The 14,425-nt window shown below is 31.4% G+C and overlaps 1 protein-coding gene across 1 annotated transcript in view; it reads left to right on the top strand.

Annotated features, from left to right (window-relative positions):
- The window catches only part of Tbc1d22 (TBC1 domain family member 22), a 46,189-nt gene extending 34,315 nt beyond the window's left edge, over nucleotides 1-11,874 (top strand). Inside the window, exons 10-14 of the mRNA XM_076481438.1 lie at nucleotides 1,256-1,376; nucleotides 3,901-4,083; nucleotides 7,020-7,147; nucleotides 7,293-7,388; nucleotides 7,619-11,874. Of these exons, the coding sequence (XP_076337553.1) occupies nucleotides 1,256-1,376; nucleotides 3,901-4,083; nucleotides 7,020-7,147; nucleotides 7,293-7,388; nucleotides 7,619-7,756 (666 nt within the window). The 3' untranslated portion in view covers nucleotides 7,757-11,874. The remainder of the gene's footprint in view (nucleotides 1-1,255; nucleotides 1,377-3,900; nucleotides 4,084-7,019; nucleotides 7,148-7,292; nucleotides 7,389-7,618) is intronic.
- The last annotated feature ends 2,551 nt before the right edge of the window (nucleotides 11,875-14,425 follow it).

Genomic DNA, 14,425 nt, shown 5'->3' with positions numbered 1-14,425 from the left:
ATGCTATTTTCTATACTCTAACTGTGTGGGGATTTGCCACTTGACCAACCTCGTAACCATCATAAAAAATATATAAATAAATAAAAATTATATTTTTTGTGTGCTAGAATGACTACATATTATAACACAAAAATACATATGTTTAGTTTAAATACCTTAAGTAGATCAAGAAGTAAACAATTATCTCTTCTTGCTACGACTTTTGAACTCAGTTGCTTCTGTGCACAGGATTGCTAAGCCTTTTAAAATTTTGCAAATGGAAAATATCAAACAAAAACATTTTTATAGGTTTTTTATATATACAGTTGAATAATCAAAAAATTATACATAATTACATTGATACCATAGAATTACTCTTTAATTTACTAAGCAAAGTAACTAAGGTGTATTTAGATTTTAAAAAATATGAAATTTCGAGCAGATTAAAAACACAACCCACCTTCTTGAAATTTTGGTTCAAAAGAACATGGTTGCTTTTTCACAGAATAAAATGGCTGAGAAAACCATCAGGGGGACATTCTAAGCTGTTCATTAGTTATTTACATGTCATACATTGAAGTCAGTGTATACAAGGAACCATTTTCAAAATGGACAGAGGTAAACAGGGTACCATTTAATACCCAAGTCATATCTTAGCAAAATAAAAAGATATGAGGTTTTTATTTTTATGTTCTAGTATGTCGATCTTAGTAATTTTATTTCCTAATTTTTATGACTATAGGCTTACTATTTTGACATCACAAACATCTAACTTTAAACAGTGCTACATTGAAACATTCCACGTGTGTCACTAAATTCTATATTTAGGTGTGTTCTTTTAATATATACTTTTAAATTAAGAAATTAACATATATATTAAAGTTTGAATTATAATCTATAATTTGATTCCAAACTTATTGACATAAATTCATAAAGTAGTAAATCAGTAAAATTATGAATGCAAGTCAATAAATGCAATGACATGGCCTTTGACCTGTGACCCATAGTGAAAGGGTTAATGGAGGCTGGATTAGGAACTGCATTTTTTGGAAGACACTGATGTTTTAATTATGAAATCTTGTAAAGTTCAGTAGCAACACACTATTGATAGAGAATGTTAGCAGTGTCTGATACATCTTCATCCAAAAAGAAATTTTTGTTAGGCAAACTTTAGTGATTAAGAAAAAAAATACATTTTAAAACTCTAATAAATTTATACGTGAAAACAATTAGTGGTTTTGCTTGTGTAAATTATTTTTATTATTTTGTTCGACAGATCTTTGAAAGAATTCTTTACATTTGGGCAATTCGTCATCCTGCCAGCGGCTACGTTCAAGGCATGAATGATCTTGTCACTCCGTTTTTTGTTGTTTTTCTTCAGGAATTAGTGCCATCTGGTGAGCATAGCCAAGTTTGTTTGTGACTTACAATTTTTTTTTTCAGTTTTTCCATTATTTTTGTATTTAGCCAAGCTATAATACCAATCATAATTTAACTTCAATGAGTTTGTTTTACATCATCATCAGCTAATATTTATTTTCAAGCATATATTATCGACGTGTTGTACTGTCATTCCATCAATTAAACATTCATAAAGATTTTTTATTTTCATTATTAACACTTTAATTCTCATGTTATCATTTCACTACATCAGTTTATCCAAACCTGCTTGCTAAACCTGAGATCTCTGATTATCCTGCAAGATTGTGACTGACTTCACTTCGTTTGAAGAAATGTTACAACAAACATTTCTGGGCATATAAGGTACTTTTTCAGGGTACATTTAGGGCAAGAGATAAATGATCATTTTCTTTTACCAATCTGTGAAAGATTGACATGATTTATAATCAGTTTCACATTTTGTCTTTAAAAACCCTAAGATCTTAAAACTTAGAGGAATATACATATGACATCCTTTTGATTTAAAATAAGTTCCAGCAGTTTCAGCTTCATATGGAAGAACTTTGAGTACAAGTTAAGTTTACAACTTTTTTTTGAAAAGCTTACTTCATAAAATATTTTTTTTGTTATTGGCTGGTAAAATGAATTGTTAAAGTATTTCAACTGCTTTGGCATTGTAGGAGTGTGACAATTTTTGTCAACATCATTAGGCCCTTGACATCCATTTTAGGTGGCACTATTGTAGATGCCTAGAAGAATCATCTCTCTCCCTCCAACTGTCTCTTTTTCTTGTAGCACTTGTTTGTTAGACTTGTACTTATATTTTTGTCATGTTGTTCTTGGCCTTCAGCTGTTCTTGTATGATGATCAAAACCAAACTGTTGGAACATGTGACAAAACCAACCACTTGAGATTTCTTCTCTTTTTAATAACAAAAGGAGATTCATTGATTTCCAATTGCCACTATCATTTCGTCAATTACAGACATCTTTGTCTTGTAAGAAGGGTATTAACTGTGTGGCAACTTTCTACAGCATCTCATTTCATAGTACTTTGGTGTTTTCTGTGTTTCATTTGTCAAAGTCATGAATTGTATGCATTTATCACTGACTTTTCTGATGAACTAAGTTTAAACATGTATTTACCTGATAAATAATGTTTTATACTTTTTAAGAAATGTTTTAAGCATGAACTGCAGATTTCACTTCAAATGTAACCAGTCTTTGATAGCTGACATGTATGATCTAGTAGATGAAATGATAATTATTGATTTGCATATCAACTATGATTATACAATGATCTTTGTATATTTTTTGGAAGGAAATTAGAATTGGTTTCAGTTTTTGTTGTTATACAAGTACAATTTATGGAATAGTGTATTTTTTTTGCATAAGGTAAATTACACCTTTAAAACCAATCTAATCATTATGACTACTTTTAGTTTTATAAATTTTTTATTTATATTATCAGCAGACATGCTTTTGAAAATGAGCTTAAATGAAACTGCTAACTTACAGTTTGAATAAAGAAACTAAAAAAAAAAGCGTGTTGAAAATAATATTTTGTTTTTTAACTCTCTTAGCACAGACGGCAACTAAAATGAACTTGTAAACAAAGTATGGTTGATAATGTTTGTCAACATCTTGACTCTGTCTTTTTGGCCAATCTGTATTGTGTCATTTGGTTTTACAAATAGTCTTCTAGTGAATGAAAATAAATATTCTGGGAAATCTTCTGTATGGTTTTATTTTTAAAATAATGCTATTTATTACTAGTCAGGATGAAGGTTCTGACTGCAGAAAACTCTAAAAGTCTGTTACATTTTGGTTGTTTAAAAATATCATTCACATCACACATGGAAGTATTTAGAACTAACAAAGTGTAAAACATTATAATGAACAATAGTACCAACAAAGCTCCTAAAGACAAACAGTAGACTATTTGGAAGTGCTCGTGTTTTGGGTGTTTTAAAAACCATTCCAACTTTTCTGTTTGATCCTGTGTCCTGACTTCTTAACAAGAAACTCTGATATTGATAGCAGTGAAGCATCTGTTAGTTATTACTAGTCGAGTTTTGTCCTAAACCAGGAACCTCCACAGAGGTCTCCATGTCTGTGTACCTAGGGTCATGCATAAGGAAGAGGACAGTAAAGTATTGTCCAACCATCTGTTACTTCAACAACCCAGCATTGTGTTCAAAAACTTCACATCACTATAGACAGGGAAGAAGAAGAGGTGGCCAGCCAACACTATGTTCTTTGTAATGATATCTCATGTGGCTTTTTGTAACTGGTTTTAAGATATGTTTATTACTGTGGAAAAATGTATCCATTTCTGTGATGTCAGTATTAAATTTTATTCAGTGCTTAAAGGGCTAAAGAATTATAGATAATTCTTTAACAGTATGAAAGAAATTCTAAGATTACTATAGTGCATGAAGAATGAATTTTTATAACAAGATCCTCTAAATTACAATGTAAGAAGAAATGTTGACCTCTGTCTTAATTCTTCATGCTTTAGGTTCAGAAGTGGAGACGTATGACATTACACTCTTATCCAAAGGATGTCTTGATATAATTGAGGCCGACAGCTACTGGTGTCTTACAAAACTGTTGGATGGAATCCAGGAGAATTATACATTTGCCCAACCAGGCATTCAAAAGAAAGTAAACACACTCAAGGATCTCATGAAACGTATTGATGGTTAGTAAATTAACAAGGTTACATAAAGTAAATCAGTGAGTAGGAAGGAAGTTATGGTCACTACTTAGTCTTTCATCAGCATCTAAATATTAAAAAATTAGATACTTTAACTTTTGCTTAAAGCTTTTTCTGTACAGTCTGCTGCTGCTGTTAAAATCAAATAAATCACATTTGTAAAACGTGAATACTTTATTAAAATTCATGATTTAATACTATTGTAAAACAATGTGAAAAGGTGTAAAAGTTATAAATACATTTATCTCCAGATTTTGTTTATAAAACCCACAAAATTGTAAGAAATTAATTAATAATGTAACTGAGAGATCTCTCCCTTAATAAAGACTCCTGTTGTGTTTTTCTTTCTTTTTTGAAATAGTTATGTTTAAAAGGATGCTAAGCAGTAACGTTTTAAACTCTCTAATATTTGTTAAAACATTGAGTTCTGGTTTTCTTCAAATTAGTGGAAGGCAGTTTCATTTTGATAGAACTTGCTTAAATCTTAAGTTACTTCTGTAGTAATATCACTTTCTAAATGGATGATTTTGGCTGTTACCAGAATTAAATAATGTTTTAACTAAGGTTAGATTCAAAATAAATGTGGTATTAATTAAGTTATTGGGTTACACTTAAAGTATTTACTCGTCAATTGAAAAATCACACTTTAAACTTTATAAAATTTGTAAGAGGTGTGTGTAACATGGTTGATAGAATGACTGGGCTGTGAATTCAAAGGTCCTTTGCTGTAAAAATATGCCCTAAACTTTTGGTCTTGGGTGGTGTACACAGTAAGAATGGTAGTCAACTCCCTCTGTCTGATCAGGTAGAAGTTCCATATTTCCTGTTGGTGGTGCTGTTTGGATACCTTAGTCTACCACTTTAAAATCAGAACTAGCTTTGTACCTATGACTATTTTTTGTTGCTTTCATGTAGAGCTACATAAACAAAGCTAGTGAGTGCAGATACGAAGTATTTGTAAATGTTTTGACAGGTTCCATTTGATGTCTACATATTTGTTTTCATTAATTATAAATTGTAATATATGTCTTCTTACTACTACTTACTAATTAAGTAATTTCAGTTTCATGGCAAATTGTCAGAGTTAACAATAACATGTTTGTGACCCAAGTGTTTAAGAATGTTGATACTGGATAGTTGGTAACTTGATTTAAAACTGTAATATCAAAGGATGGGTATCATTAGGTGCCTAAAATGGCTGATTACATCACAGAAAAATAACATTGGATGGTAGAAGTTAAATAACCTTCTGCATAATCATCCATAAAGTCGTGAAAATCATCTTAAGTTTGGACATTGTGGGTGGATTTTGCTTCATGGAAAAGGAGAGAGAAATAAACAAAGAAAAAGTGGGGAAACTTAATAATATGGAGGAGAAAACTATATATTGATTGTAGTAATTTGATCTTGTCCATTCCAACACCACCTGAGTAGCATGTGTTTCATGCAACTGGTTAGGCTTAGGATTTTGGTGATAAGACTGATGCACATAATTTATTCATTCAGCCAAGGTTTGTTTCAAGAAGATATCATCCAGTGCATAGCCAACATATTATGATACTATTTCTGATCATCTATTCTGTTGTCTGACTGCTACAATAAAATATAATCTAGATGCCTTTGCCTATCATTATATATGCTGTTAGTCATATATTTACTTTGCTTAACATAATGGTTTACATACTAATGATATATTTAATCTGATTAGCATACATGTCAACACATGCTAATAATATATTTACTGTGATAAATGTACAAGTTCGTATACATTAATATGTTTATTCTGATTTACAGAGATGGCCATGCACATATATAATATATTTACTTTGATTAACAAATAGGTATAAACTATCTCCAGTATAATATCATTGTCCACATGATCATCCAAGTTTGTTCAAAGGTCTGTTCCATACAAAAGATACCTTCTGCTACACTGAGACAATATTACTTCTTTCTCAAGTGTAGCAACTTGGCAGTTTGGAAGGTGGGATTGAATTTGTTTAAAGGTATACTGAACCAGAGTTTTGGGAGTGACATCTACTATAATTGTGTTGTTTTGAACTTACTAGTGTCTGCAAGTTTTAACACCAACTGATCCACTGATATTGTGAAAATGACCAGCTGTGCAGTCTGTATGTACAGATAATCACTGCATAAACTTCTAAATTTTGATCTGGTAAAACTGTTTAAAAAACATTTGCTTAAATACCTCCTGTTTAAAATAAACATTCTTTCAGATTCTTTATAGGTATCATGAAAGAAGTCATTATTAGATGCAGTAAAAACAAAATGCAACTGCATTCTTACACTTTTGAGCATTGTAATAATAAACAAGTTACAAAAAAACATTACTTAGTTTGCTTACCTATACTAAAGATCAAATTATCAGAGAGAGATATCTGGAAACATGTACACTAGCTACCTGTTTTAGCATTTCTGTAAATGAAACAGAATTCTTCTCTCTATATCTATTGATTCATTCTCCAAGAAGAACACCTAGAACAGGCAACACAAGAAAACACTTGTGTTGATTATTTTAAATTTTATGGACTTGTAGAACATAGTGTCATAATGTCAGTCGATAAGCTATAGACACCAGCAAGTTAAGACTAACATGAGGAACTACTATCATTGAAACAACTTTGCTTGAACATTCTCTTCACAAAGCCTTACTGTTTCAGTAAACAATGAATATTATCATGAAATGCCTTTCATTAGTTACTTGGAACACCATTCGGATTCTTTGGGCACTAAATATTTTAACCAGAAATTTCTGTGTTGCAAGTATTTTTAAACAGTTATTAAAGATAACATTTGTGCTTCTTGGCTGCCAACTATATTAAGTTTTCCAATTATCATATGCAGTTACTTTCTTTCTCAGTAATCAGTTGTTGAACTTAATCTCCAAATTTTTTACAGCCCCCCCCTGCACAACCATTTAGAGCATCACTCTGTGGAATACTTACAGTTCTCTTTCCGATGGATGAACAACTTGTTGATGAGGGAACTTCCTTTGAAATGTACCATTAGACTCTGGGATACTTACCTGGTAAGCATCTATAAATATCTGTTGTTCTGTTTAATCATGCTTGCACTTTATGTGTGAAACCTTGTTTACTGTGTTAAAAAAATATTTACATTCCTCTCTAATTCAGAGTTCTACAAAGAGTTTTTTTATTTTATTTTAAATACAGTCAGAAACTGATGGATTCTCAACCTTTCACTTGTACGTGTGTGCAGCATTTTTAAAACACTGGTCAAGAGACCTTCTGGCTGAGAAAGATTTTCAGGTGAGCTGCTGTGTTCTTTGAACAGTTGTGTTAACATCTGACCAGATTTTTCATTGCTTATAGTTTTCTGGATTTAAGGTTAAGATTAAGGTTAACCTGAAGATGACCTAGGAAGATCGAAATGTTATTCTCTCCTTATCAATAAAAGTGTTAATACCCATACCAGCCGTTCTGAGATACAAATGTTTCAATTTGTGCATTCATACCCTTATTTTGATGTTTATTCCCAGGGTATCATGTTAATGCTCCAGAACTTACCCACTTTAAACTGGGGAGATGAGGAAATAAGCCTACTTGTTGCAGAGGCGTACCAACTAAAGTTTACGTTTGCTGATGCACCCAATCATCTCCAGCGAGGAAAGAAGTGAGGTAGTGATTAGTGTTCATGATGTACATATCTCTCTCTACGACATCCTTCATGTTTGAACTTGTTCTGAATTGTACTTTGTTTCTACTAGCCACTGTAGAACGAGACTCCAGTCTCGGCAGAGGAAAAGAAGAAAATTATTTTGTTTTTACAAAGATAATAATAGAAAGAATGGTGCACTTGTAACATCTGTTTTTCCAGTGAATACTTACTTAATGGATGACACAGATACTAAATCTGTATTGTGTAAAATATTAATTACATTTAGGTATACTGTATCTACTCCATTCTACCTATAACAAGTTATTTCATTCATTTGTCTTTTGAACAGGTAGTAATGTTCTTTCCTCAGGATGTAGTAGGAATAACATTTGAAAAAAACAAAAAACATAGAACTAGTGCCAGTCACAGAAGTATCAAGACTCAGGACAAGTCTTTTGTTTGGCTTCCCCCCTCTATTTACTGTTGTGTATAATATATGTAACAAGTTGGCATAGGCCATGTAGCCAAAGTTGTCCAGTCCGTACTGATTGAGGTTACCTTTCTTGTCTTGTCCACCTGGATGGTACAGTATAAAAAAATCTGTTCTTTCCAAGAGTTCATAATCTATCTAAATACAATTTTTTTATATTTTATCCATTTCTGATGAAGATTCCAACACTAAAATGTATGTGAAATATAAGATCAGTAACTTATTGTCTTGGCTGTTTTCCATTGTTTTGAGTGTTTCTTACTTACAGTAGATTGTGATTGCATTGTTTATGAATATAATTTTAAAAACGTTTATAAAAGACAGTGATAAAAATGAGTGTAGACCATAAGTGTTTATATATTTGTCCAGGCATCCTATTTGTGTGTAAATTGCTGTCAAGACATGCTTTACATATACCTACTGAAAACAGAGTAAATTGTGTTTTATAAAAATTAATACAGACAGACAGTGGTGTAAGATTCATCAGCAAAGAAAACCAGAAAACAAAGTAACAACTAAGGTAGGAAGGGAGAGCAAACACAAATATGTTTTGAATAATTGCTATACATTATATGTAAAGTTCAGGAACAAATGTAGACATTTAACAAGGATTCGTAAATTGCTTCACAAATACATACAGTACAGAATATATTGTAAGTAACTAGAATGTTCTGCATAATGTCCTAGTTGGAAAATGTAGACTGGTAACTTTCAACTAACATTAAAAACACAATCCATATGTAAATTTTTGTATACATCTTTTAGTATATAAGTATATATTTTGTAAAATCAGCATATAATGTATAGCAGTAATATAAATATAAGAAAAGTATTTTAATATAGTTGTTCTAGAAATGTATTTGTGGATCATCTCCATGTATAAACCTAGCAAGCAAGCAAGAACTTGCATTCTAATATCAACTTCTAAGTTTAAAACATCAGTTTTCAGTATGATTTGATGTTGCTAGGCGAGTACTATAAGATATTGCCCAATACAATTAAATATACTTTTAAGTAAACAAGTTGACCTGGTCTAGATTTCATCCAGAAGCCCACTTTTAATAGCTTGTCATGCAAAAGTATATGAGGCTGTTCTGCTTTACAGTTAATTTAAGCACTCAGTTTCTTTAATAATTTTTCACTGTGAAATTGGCTGAGAACTGTAATTTTGACCTTCATTAAACAAGTGAAAATGTTACCCATTTAAACTTAAATGTGGTTTTATAGAAACTAAATACTTGGGTGGATTGACATAGCTGTTAAGAGTTGTTTGTGAGTGAAAATTACATTAAGAACTGTGAAGCAACAAATCAGCATGACCTTCTGATTGACTTGATGTAAACATAAGTAATATGCTAGAGAAAGTAGTTTGTACAATGAGTAGAAAATGTAATCAGATATTTTGTAATGTAAATGAGGCTTACAAGAGTAATGATAAATATTTTTTAAGAGTCCTGAAATATTTCTGTTACTTAGTAAATAGGATATCCACTTGTTGATTTCTGTTTGACAGTTATTCTAATAATGTTACTAGTACTGGATCTGAAAGTTTGAATGAACGTAGTTGAATACATAAGTATTTCAGTTGTTACCTGAGGGAGAATAATAATGTTTTGAGAGTAACGTTGAATAATATCCTAGAGGGTAAGAAAGATGCATTCATAACAGACAACAGAGTAGTTATTTTGACTCTTGGCCAATTCAAATGATGACCAAAACCTAAGGTTCATGTGTGAGACTGTTGGGAATATGTTATTCTAAAATAAAGTTTGAAATACTCTGAAGCATTCTAATGGTTAACAGTGCAGACTGCCTTGTGAGGATCCCCACATTAGAGCACTGTTTGAGTCGGAACTTAAGATACCATTATCCCTTTTATTTTTCTTTGTTATTATTATAAAAAGTGTTCTCTACAGTATTCTGTACAAGATCTGTCTTTAGAAACCTTATTTGCAAGGCTTTGTCCATGCTATCTTCTTTATAAGCTTTCCATATGAACTGTGATCTGTACTATCAAGACAGTTTCAGTGCTGTCTTCCTTTGAAACAATATTTGTAAGACTTATTCAGTGCTATCTATCTTAGGAACTTACAACACTTGTTCAATTCTGTCTTCCTCAGAAACTGTCAGAATCTTATTTGTTGCAATATTCAAAATGCACCTTTAAGTTTCTTTATATATTACAGTGTTAGAAACATATGCAACCACATTTGTATTTTGCTGATACCTGTTAGTTATTATAACTTCTTGTTGTTCAGTTGTTTCATCTTTCACTGTTGGTTTTTTTTGTTTTCTTGTTGCTACCATCATGTTAAATATTTTCTCCCTTTCCCTGTATATAAAGTGGTCATTCATATCCTGATGGATTCAAAACTTTCAATGGGAAAAGTGATGCCTTTCCTAGGGCATCTTTTGGTTATTAATGTGTTTTGGGGGGAAGAATATATCTATTATGGTCAAACACATTCACATTGTATTACAAGTTATCAGCTTCTAAGAAGAAATCAGGTTTTGGGAGGAGGGGCAAATACCCTGGCATACCTTGCCCTGCATATTACACATCTAAGTTACTTGACTATTTCTGTGACAAAGAACCCTGCAAGCTTCTGTTTTACTGTCTTCAACTGTAGGTACTAAATAATTAACATAAGTTATGGAAAATGAATCTGTAATAACAAAATCTGAGAAAAATTACAAACAGATTTCTATGTGCTGGAAGTAATGAACAATGATAAAGGTGTAGTAATGCACATGGAAATGTGTTAGCTTTCATGTACCCTTTTTTTGTGTAGTAATTCTAAATTAATTCAAATCCAAGAATACTTGTCTTGAAATACAGTAATACTTTTGTATTCATTCATCTTATAAAATGCACATCCCTCATTTTACTAACATTAAATAAATAATTACCTATTGAAAACAGAACTATAAAACCCAAGTGCTCTCAACAGATGGACTTACCCCTGATAAAGACAGTACTACCTATCAAAGTCAAAAGTGCTAGGGTTTTATTATATTTTGTGTTTGTTTTATTAAAAATGTTATAATCTAACCTTTTCTTCTGTTTTTGGTATCAACTAATTAATAGTAAAACGTTTTTCGAAATTCTACATTTAATATCTAAGCTGTTCCGATAATATTTAAACATTCTTTCATAATAAATGTATTTTGCTCTACGTAACATTAAGGCTTGTTATGGTTGTTTTTCTCTGCATTATTTGTTATCTTCACATAAGCACAACACTTACATTCTATAAATAATTGACAATTTTTGTTTCAATGTTTTAGTTGTTAAGGTTTGGGCTATTCAGTTAGGTAATGTATATTTTTATCTGGTTACATATTAATATTAATCCAAACAATAGGTGCTTAGACCTCCTGACCCTCACATTTGTACTGTTTTTAACTAGTTCATTGGAAACCGTAATAGAAAGATTTTCAGTTGTGTTTATCATTGAAGAATGTTCATATTTATTGCCAAAAAGTCAGGGTTTTTTTATGTGGCAATGAAAGTATATCTAATTGCACGTTTTACAAAGAATATAGAATTTATCATACAAGTTATGAAATGGGTGTTTTTGATGCCACCAAAGTTTTGTGATCAAAGTTACACATTTCAAGTTATGAATAAACTTGTAACCAATGTTTTCCACTTTTGTTTTGCATTTTATTAAATGTAACAGGCACATGGGCTACAACTTGGAAAGATGAGGTAGTTTGTCCCATCTGTTATTTTAAACCAAGGTTAATTCAAGTTAACTAAACATCTTAGAATTAGCCATTGTACACATGAAACTTGAGAATGAATACTACTATTGTTTTTTATCTTGCTAATATACTGCAATAATGTGAAATTGTTAAAACAAAAAGGCTTAATATTTATTAATTCTTTTTGTTGTAAGTAATGCAACCTATTTAAAGAAACTACTAAACTTCTGTATATCCAAGTTAAACACCTAATCAATTTGATGTTGTGTTACTATGTACAAATAAGTTCCTAAGTTATCACATACACACAGAACATAAAGATATGCTGCAAGAAGAGAATGTTGCACATGTCCCAGTGTGATTCTAAACTACAAGATACTTTAGTATCTCCAAGTTTAAGAAAGTTTTAAACATTATAGTTCTTTTAGTTATTCAGTAAAATGTTTCATTCAGAATAAACTTTGAACCATTGCATATGAACATTAAGATGTGCTGAATCTATTATGACCAAGTAGCTGGAACATTGGGCAGCAAGCCACAGGGATCCAAGGTTAGAAATGAGATGCCATTCAGCATGCACCATATTTTCATCTGTGAGGATGTTATAAAGGTGGCAGTCAATTCCAGTATTTGGTTCAAAGACCATTGGATTCTGACTGCCTCTCCACCCTCTGATCAATATTTCATTATTAGGGACAGCTATACTTGAAGCTTATGAATCTCTGACCTAGTCATTTAGTCTGTGTCACCTGAGATGCAGCTCTGGTTTAAAAGCAGATTTACCTTTAAGAACAGTACTACCCTCAGTGTAAGTACGTGTTCAAAAAGTACGAGTATCAGAAAATTGTTCAAATTTGATTGTGTTTGTTGTAAACAAAGTGAAAACCAGAGGTCCTGCAACTGCTTACTGAGTAAGGGACTGGGATTTTTATTGATATTGCTGGATCAAACCTTATGACTTGCTACAAATTTCCTTATTTTCTGAGTATTAGTTAGGAAATTCACTGGTAGTTGTACCTTCAACCCAATGAAATAAAGAAATTGTTAGTTTTCTGGACTGTTTTACATTTTATTAAGAAAATATGTCAGCAGACATGTTAACTAACAAAGGATGCTCTATAAATATACCTAGGAAGTATATGAACAGTACTATTTAATGTTCAGTTCATCAAGAAGTATACTCAGGAAACACTTGAACAAAATTCTGTGATTGAAGAAAAAACACCACCACCAAAGGTAAACTTTGGTAATTTGGAGGAAAATATATTTTTTAAACATGCAAAGTTTGCACTTTAATGCAATCTCAAATCTGAAATTAACCATTATGTTTATTTCTAAGAGAAACTGAATGCTGAAACATCGTTTTGAAAGTTATAAAAAACAAATCTCTTTCTCTTATTCAGAAGAAAATCACACTTCAAAATGGATTAAATTTTCAAAAATGTCATAATGGCCTTCAAGATTTAGGATTTTTGATTGGAAAATGTTAATTTGTTGAATGATTCATCGCAAATAAAGTCTTGGGCATTTAGATGAAAGTGTACATCAAGCGTATCTTTGTAGTTTAATAACATAAAAGAATTTTTAAAATATTTTTGAAAAATACCAGGGGTAGAGTCTTCATCGTTTTGATGAAAACACAGCCCAGTGGTTAAAGCGTTCGACTTGTAATTTGATGGCCATGGGTTTGAATCCCTGTTGCACCAAACATGCTCGTCCGATCAGCCATGGGGACATTATAATGTGATGGTCAATCCCACTGTTTGTTGGTAAAAAGAGAAGCCCAAAAGTTGACAGTGAGTGGTGATGACTAGCTGCCTTCCCTCTAGTCTCACACTGCTGAATTAGGGACGGCTAGCACAGATAGCCCTCGTATAGCTTTGTGCAAAAAAAAAACAACAAAAAAAAACATGTGAAAACACAATTTTTCTGAAATGCAAAAAAGTTCATATTTTAATACTTAATTGTGAAATTCTGATTGTGGATATTTCTCAGAAAAGACTGAAGTCTGAAAGATCATACTTTTATCTAGAATAAAAACCAACTCAAAGATTCAGGAATTTTGAATGACAATTCCTGTTTTTCAAAGGCCTGTGTAAAGGAAATAGAATACAAATCAGAGCCAGCCAGAATATTCCTAAGAAATCAAAGTTGGGAGTTTGAATAAGAAATTCTCCATTTTGAAAAGTGTGCATCAAGTACATTTTTTTTAACTGAATAACTTGAAAAATAGTATCTAATGTAACCATCATGAGACATTACTTTTATTGTATATTCTCATTAAAAGCATACACTTTCTTAGAAAGCAATATATATATATATATAAAAGTTGATAAACAGGGTGCCTACTTTCATGGAAGATGAGAGATCTCGCATAAACAAGATGCTGCCATCTTTCATTTTTTTAACAGCTTCATTTGGGAAACATTTAAATATGTATTAAAAAGTACACACTATTTTGTCACAAGCCACTTCCACAGCATTTATGAA

Source organism: Tachypleus tridentatus, chromosome 13, assembly GCF_004210375.1.
Source record: "Tachypleus tridentatus isolate NWPU-2018 chromosome 13, ASM421037v1, whole genome shotgun sequence".
Lineage (NCBI taxonomy): Eukaryota > Metazoa > Arthropoda > Merostomata > Xiphosura > Limulidae > Tachypleus > Tachypleus tridentatus.
This window is presented reverse-complemented; position numbering and strand designations above follow the sequence as displayed.